This window comes from Sycon ciliatum, chromosome 10 (genome assembly GCF_964019385.1).
Source record: "Sycon ciliatum chromosome 10, ocSycCili1.1, whole genome shotgun sequence".
Lineage (NCBI taxonomy): Eukaryota > Metazoa > Porifera > Calcarea > Leucosolenida > Sycettidae > Sycon > Sycon ciliatum.
The window spans coordinates 25,068,126-25,075,681 of NC_088652.1; the positions used below are offsets into that span (position 1 = coordinate 25,068,126).

Below are 7,556 nucleotides of genomic sequence, written 5' to 3' on the forward strand. Positions count from 1 at the left end.
ACCTTTGGAAGCGTTGATTCGACGTGCATCTTAATTATCATTATGCTGAAACAGTGTAAGGCGCTGCCTGGAGTAGCCACATTCAAGTATTCCCTGGGTCAATTATTGGTTGTGAATCGTATGCCAGTTGATGGGATTTGCTTTCAAGATGATTGTCACACAATCCCTCTATGTTCATATGTAATCCCCTGCGGATATTCATGTAAACTCCATGCACTACTTCACTGATGAAGACCAAGTTGTGAAGCGTTCAGCAATGTGGAGCGTGAATGTTGTGACGAACACATTGGCCAGGAAATATCACATTCGAAGCAGCACCGTACCACCTTACGCCTACACATGCCATATGTCCACTGTCACAAAGAGAGGTCTGAGAAACGAGGACAGGAGTACATGAGCTAAGAGTACTGGTATGTGCACAACCACAGCATGACTACCTGCCCTGGTGTGGCGTATAAGTGAGCGTGGTGCGCAGTAGTGGGCTGTATTTTGACAACATTATGTACAATCATCTTACTATTACTCGTTGGCTGTCCACTATATCAGATTGTCCTGGCAAGAGTGGAGATTTTAGTACTTCTACACTGTCAAAGTCGCCCTAGCCTGGTTAACAATGTTTTCCGTCACTCTGTGTAATGAACCAGAGTGACAGAAGCTGACAAGTGTAACGTATCATATTGCACTTGACATTTTCGCCTGTCATACTCACAATTCAGGTAAGTCTGTAAAGTCGCGCAATTCGCAAGCAAGGACAGCTGGCGAGTGGCCACATCTTCGTAAGTGCGTGCGTCATTTCACCAGCTCTCTTCTGTTGGTGCCAAGCATGGTGCGAACGTGAACTCATCATCCCACTCAACAGCGAAGATGTTGATTCCACATCGGTACGAAACAGAGCACAACTGTGTCGCACGGATATAATGAAGCGACCCTGACACCAATAGACACCAAGTATAACTCTGTCACTGTGTCTGTTACATTATAAAATTACCCCGGCATGGCACAGCGCACTGGTTTGCCATGGTATATAAAGCGACGAATCACTCAATATCCGCTCAGATTCAAATACTGCCTCGAGTACACATTTATCGCGAAAGTGACCTGATTTTGGTTCCTTATCCCCCAGTGCTAGTGAAGGCGACTCTGAAACTTGCTCCTTTGCCTAATTGCAGCGTTTAAGGTCTGGAGAAATCGATACAACAATGGCGTCGGCTTATTCCCCGAAGCTTGTATGCAGGGCCTTGGTGTTGCTTTTAGCAAGCACCTGTACTCTTGGACAGGAGGGTAAGACTCGTAGGCTGTCCCGGGACAGGTCTAATTAAAAAGTATGCATGATAGACTCGTAGCAGACTCATGTCGACTTGGTTTAATTTGACATTATTGCACCATATCGGTGAAAACCCTTGTCAGGTGCACATTGTCTATCGTCGCCTCCCCCAGCCCCCTTGTCCGGGGTACTTAAAAAAGAATTTACTTGAATGCACATGTATTCCATGTTTTAGGTCACATGACCTCCTTTTTATCGATTTCGCTAGTCAGTCTTTAATCTTCATTCAGGAGAAAAGGCGTTGATTAATCTGTATTACGCGCCCTGTGCATGATGATTATTCTGTAATGCGATCAGGCAAAATGTTGGATAGATCAAATCGTATCGACATGCCTGATCCAATATATTCCATACTTATTGTTCATACTCCTTGAACTATTCATAGGTTGCCTACATTAAGGTCTGTTCAAATCCCCTTGACTGCCCATGATGCTGTAAATCTGCGGATATCGAGATCCGTGGGACTGCTTCTTGGACGATAATTATAATGGATGACCAATCAAAATATGGAACGAACCGCTCTCTATCTGATTTCTGTTTGTGCTTGTGCAGGTGTGTACCCGAATAGCTGCTTGGTTGAATGGTTGATTCACGCTGGGGTTTCTCCCACCAATGCTGTGACCTTCGAGCAAAATGCTCTTCTGCACCACAAGAATTTCGCTGAGATTCTCGACGGGGGGTATTCACTGTACAATACCACGCTACTAGCTTCAGAGGCAGATTCTCAAGCTATTCACGATTGCGCCCGTAAGCCTGCCTTAGTTTAGAGTTTGTTTATCTTTCGGACCTCAAATTGCAGCTGCAATGGTCTGGAGTGCGTAGAGACCATGCTGAATACGTATGTTGAGGCAAAATCTTAGCCGAGTTAAGAAAGTGAATGTCGGGTAATACCTTTCCCGAGAACCCATTTTATAAATTTGTAACTGTACGAAATGGTGGTTACGACTGGAGCTCGCACTATTCTGCCGACTTTCCTTGACACTTGACTGACTCATGAGTGCCATCTAGAGCACACGTGAAGTCCCTAGGACCTTCACAAATCTTCAAGAAAGCACCACTCCCTGCTCAATACACAGTGTTTCGGGGCATTCACCCCTCATCAGTTGAGCTTGAGTAGGCTGAGAAAGATCGTGCCTGACTCTCTTGATTAGGGGCAATACAGTGTTTACTGGTCAGACGATTAACCCTTTTTCCGCTACGACCACCCTTGCACATCAGACAAGGTCCTTGACGAAGATTGCTGGTGTGGCCCAAATATGCAAATTACTGTGGTATTTGGCATTGTGATTCCGATCATTTTTTTGTTCCTTTTATTAAGTTATGCGCAAACCTTTGTTTCGCCGTGCGGGTTTTCTGCAGAGGGCAATTCAGCATCCTGTAATTCGTACCCGGGTCCCTGCTTCAACGGAGGAGACTGCGGTCGGGTCTATATTGGCGGGAGAGAAGAGTATATCTGCAAATGCCGCAATATTTTTTACGAAGGAGACTACTGTGAAACTGGTAAGTCGGATTTTTATTTATTTACTTATTTATTTATTCCCGTAGCTATGCAGAAGACGTTACTTCAGTAACGTCTGGCGCTAGCCAGGGTCCACACGGCTTTAATTTGGTGTTTGTTTGTTTGTTTGTTTGTTAGTTTGTGTTACGCCTGGCGCTATCCCGTATCTGTCCCGTACTGTACCGTACCAGCAAAGGCAGCTGGCCACAAAATTTTTGTTTGTTTGTGCCATCGACATGCCTGGCGCTATCCCGTACCTGTCCCGTACCATCAAGAGTACGGTACCATCAAGGGAATGAGGCTGCGTTTACACGGAGACGAAACGAAACGAAACGAAAACGGGCTGGCCTCGAATCGTTTTCAAACCGTTTACTACTCCAGGGTAATGGCATGGATCCGCTGCCGGGTAAGCTTTGCGCTTCTTCGTGCCTGCATTGCCTGCCTACGTGGAGCTCGTCGTCCGATCTTCACTCCCTCCGTCACAGCTGCTTCGGTAGATCTCGTGGTTGCCGAGGCTAGGCTCCGATAACTGAATGATCCTCCTTGAACAGACTCCTGCAATCGATGTTATGAGAGTTCTCCCATTAATATTATTACTCTTTTTTCGTATTATTAGTTTGTTTCTTTTGTTATGATTTCTTGTGTTTTTCACTCGGCTTTATTATCATTTAACTTATTATTTGGTGCACATTAGCGCTACATGGTTTATAATTTCCCTTTTTCTTGATTTTGTATTTAGCGCTTTCGGGTGTTATTATTTATTTTTCTTATTTTCGCACTAAATTATTATTTTTGGCTACCGTTCTGCTTTCGTTTCGCGTGGATATTTGTAAAATTGTTTTATGCACTTTACAGGAGTACGGCAAATCGTTTTGAACCGTTTACACGAAAACGGAGAACGGGCGATCAGGCTGGAGTTGGCACGTGCTGGCTTGGCGCAAGGGCGGGAAGTAACACGTTAGTTGGAGTTGGTACGTGCTGGTGGTCGCAAAGGTCAGGTATTTCCCGCGAAATATAGTCCCGCGCGAAATGGTTTCCATGACCGCGCTCCGTTTCCAATCGTTTTCACTGTTTTCACCGTTTACACGAGAACGAAAACGTTTTGAAAACGTTTTGAAAACGTTTCAAAACACTTTGAAGTGCGTTTCCATTTCGTTCCGTTTAGGTATCGTTTTCGGGCGTTGTCGTGTCAACGATAGTCAGTAAACGCAACGATTTCGTTCCGTTTAGGTCCTACTTCGTTGTCGTGTAAACGGAAATCGTTTTCAATCGTTGTCGTGTAAACGCAGCCTGAGTATATATGCGAAGTGTATCGGGGGAATGCATTCAGTGCAGCAACATTTTGTGTGGATTTGTGTGCGAGGCCGAGATCCCACTAGCAAGCTGGCTGGGCCGCCTGTCGACCAGCCCGGGAATGTAGGCGGATAGCATATTAATTATAACGTTTATACAGTCATGTAGATGTATAGCAGGGAGGCATATTATGTAAACGACTCCCTGCTGTATGGGGAGCTTTTCTGGAAAGAAATACGAAGTAGGGAGACGAGTAAATGCAATCAGAATGGATGTTAGTTGCCGTCAGTAAAATAATAAGAAGAAGATAAACGCCCGTGATCGGCAGAGTCAGCGCCGGTCCCAGGAAACGTCAGGACAGACATCCCGTCGACTCCAGAACGCCCGTGATCGGCAGAGTCAGCGCCGGTGCCATAGCTATGCAGAAGCCGTTACTTCAGTATCTCATTGAAACGTTTTTGCAATACAATTATGTAGCTAATCAAAGGAAAAAGCAAAAAAAAGCCCGTGATCGGCAGAGTCAGCGTCGGTCCCATAGCTATGCAGAAGACGTTACTTCAGTACATTGAAACGTTTTTGCAATACAATGATGTAGCTAATCAAAGGAAAAAAGGATTTCCATCAGTTCTAACAACATGCACGATGAGCTAGGCAACAAAGCATAGCGCAGGGCCCTGAGCTTCCAAGCTCTCTCGTTTATTTATTTGAACTTAGGCAAGAAGCGGCAAGAAGCGTGTGTTCCTAGTTGGAACAATCAACTTCATATTTTTTTCCCCGTTTGTCTCTTTCCCTCAAACTAGTGAAGATTTATTTATTTTCTTGCCCCGAGTGTGACTTGCATGTGTCCTCATCCAACCAAAGGTTTCAGCATGCCCGCTTAAATAGACCAATCCAATCCAAGGGGGTTGTCTATATTAATAATAATGATAATTCCGCACACAGAACGCCTCACATGTACGGTAGGGAAATAGAAGCAGAAGCAGAGATAAACGGAGAACGAGAGAAGAAAAATGTCTGTAGGCTGAAGAAGGATAGTTTTAAAGGCATGTCCAGTAAAACCTGTAACTAAAGACCACTGTGACTAGCACCCAGCCTGGTACGACAGACCACTTCGCCGGGCACGGACGGTCTCACATGGTGGTTTGGTGCAAAGCTCTAACTAAGGACCACCTGTTACTACTGAAGACCGTTTTCTCTGGTCCCAAGGCGTGGTCGTTAGAACACATTTTACCGCACACTTATACGGCCAGTACAGAGTTTACGCTTCAAATTTCTTTTTCACTTTCGAACGTGAGATCTCACGGCCAAAATGCCACTCCTCGAGTTGCCACATGGGATTTCAACGCGACAGAGGGCCAACTCATGGTGAAAACAGCGATTCCACGCAAGTTGTTTTTCTCTCAATTTCGAGACAGAAAAAGATGAAGCGTGAACTCTCTAGCAACCCTGGTAACGGTGGAACACAGTCTCTATAATTATTACTGTGAATCTTTTGTTTTAGGAACATTTCCTGCCTATAGCCTGGAGTTGGAGGATCTTCAAACGAAGGTGGCATCATTGAAGACTGCCTTGGACCTGCAGAAAGACAAGACAAAGGTAGGTTACCATGATTCCAATCTTTCGTTCGTCTCTCTGAACTTTGAGTGAAAATCTAAAGTGTAAATCAGATACTGGTGGGTGTCCCAATTAGATAGTAGAGAGGTTAAAATGCACGGCATTTCTGACGTGACGCAAAAGTTCAGCGCGCCTTATTTGGCTCGCGTGTCGAAACACAACCCAAGTGACCTGAAGTTCACGTCGAAATTTGGAGATTTACGCCAAACGTGACGTGGAATTGCGCATCACGTGGGAAATAACGCGCATCTTAACCTCTCTAATGAGTGTTGTGTAAGGTATGCACTAACCAATACAATTATTTTACATCCAAGTACCAACAGGGATGTAGAATACCTGGCGTCGGTTTGCAAATGGTAGTCCATGTGATAATAGAGCTCTACGCCTGACTTGCTTTTAACAATGCATAGTTTTATGTTATTGACAACACATTCATAAGCGTTCTATTCAACTTACTTGTATGTTGTCTTTGGTGTGGTCCCTTTGCTTGCATACAGTTGCTAGGCACAGGCTGTAACCTGCGGACCGTAGGATACAAGTATCAAAGTCAACACAACCTGTTTCAGGAGAAAGACGTCGGACAAGTGGCGTCGATGACCTTCACTAAGAAACGAAACGACACAGTACTGAAGCTGTCCTATTCCAGCAGCATCCGAACACTAGGAGCTCTAGCTGCAACTCGCTGGCACTTCGCAATCGACGGACATGAGTGCCGCAAGCCCACACCTATTGATATTGGTATGTGGCAGGATACCGCCGACAACACACACGTGCCCGCCGTTCTGACAGGAATCTGCGAGTCTATCCTCGGAAACGGAACGAACCTGCCGGCTGGAGATCACACCATATCTGTTCAAGCCGGTCAAATGAGAAACTTTGCTATCGCTGATGCCATCTCCGGCTGGCACACAACATCCTTCTTGGAAGTTGAAGAAATGTGTCCAAGTTCTGCCTTTTACCCTGGGATGGAGACGGCCTGAGTTTTTAAAAGCTGTGAAAAAGTGCCTCTCTGTCTGCTGAGCTGGTTGTTGCCAGGCCTAGGTTGCTGGCACTTGAGAACTCAATTGCCGTAGATCACTCTTACAGTAAAGAATGCAGAACACGAAAAAAGGACCAAAGAACTACAAGTTACGCTACAATATAAACTAACACCACCAGTTACGTAAAGACTGTACGTTAGATAATGGATGGCTGTGCTAGGTTTATTAATTACTAGGCTTTCCTATTGTCTCTCGTTGCTGTCGTTTTTCATAATATTGTGTTGCATTTGTATTACCGGCGAAATAAAAAGAGAAAGGTGTCCTACTCAACTAATCCAGCGCTATTTGCAAAGTTTAAGTGCCCGGGAAGATGGCCGCGTTCTCAGTTGTATTCAGTTAAATACCATCTGATGACTCGCTGACTGAATATGATCTGATGACTCGCTGACTGAATATGATCTGGTTACGTTGGTGGACACGTATTCATGACTCGTAACATGTTTGCCCTTCTCCTTTTATCAATGATTCTGCCTTTTATCATGTTATTCTTTTCAATTCTGCAAATTCGCCGTCATGTGTCCCATTCCGTGCGGATATCAAAATTCAACTCGGACGGTCAGCCAATTTAATTATGGTGAAAATAGGATACGAAAATGATAATAATAACATGATTTTATGCATATCCCCAGTCTTTCTCTACCCATTATTGCGACAATCTCCAAGTCTTATATCAAAGTACCCAGCACAAAAAAAAAGTAAATTATCGTATCCGTTCCCGAAGGGAACTCACGACGGACGGTAAAACCCGATAAACCCTAGCGGCAGATGCAGCGCCTAACGGCACAAG

General features: G+C 44.8%; 1 protein-coding gene across 1 annotated transcript; it reads left to right on the plus strand.

Moving 5' to 3' along the window:
• Positions 1-1,039: 1,039 nt before the first annotated feature.
• LOC135826870 (uncharacterized) lies at positions 1,040-7,005 on the plus strand. The gene is made up of 5 exons (XM_065339476.1): positions 1,040-1,281; positions 1,877-2,071; positions 2,684-2,824; positions 5,617-5,711; positions 6,227-7,005. The coding sequence occupies exons 1-5, from the start codon at positions 1,200-1,202 to the stop codon at positions 6,707-6,709; spliced, it is 996 nt and encodes a 331-aa protein (XP_065195548.1). The 5' UTR covers positions 1,040-1,199; the 3' UTR covers positions 6,710-7,005.
• Positions 7,006-7,556: the final 551 nt, after the last annotated feature.

Coding starts and splice junctions, on each gene's coding strand:
- LOC135826870 (XM_065339476.1), top strand. CDS start 1,200: ATGGCGTCGGCTTATTCCCCGAAGCTTGTATGCAGGGCCTTGGTGTTG. Junction 2,825..5,616: donor AGGAGACTACTGTGAAACTG/GTAAGTCGGATT, acceptor CTTTTGTTTTAG/GAACATTTCCTGCCTATAGC. Junction 5,712..6,226: donor TGCAGAAAGACAAGACAAAG/GTAGGTTACCAT, acceptor GCTTGCATACAG/TTGCTAGGCACAGGCTGTAA.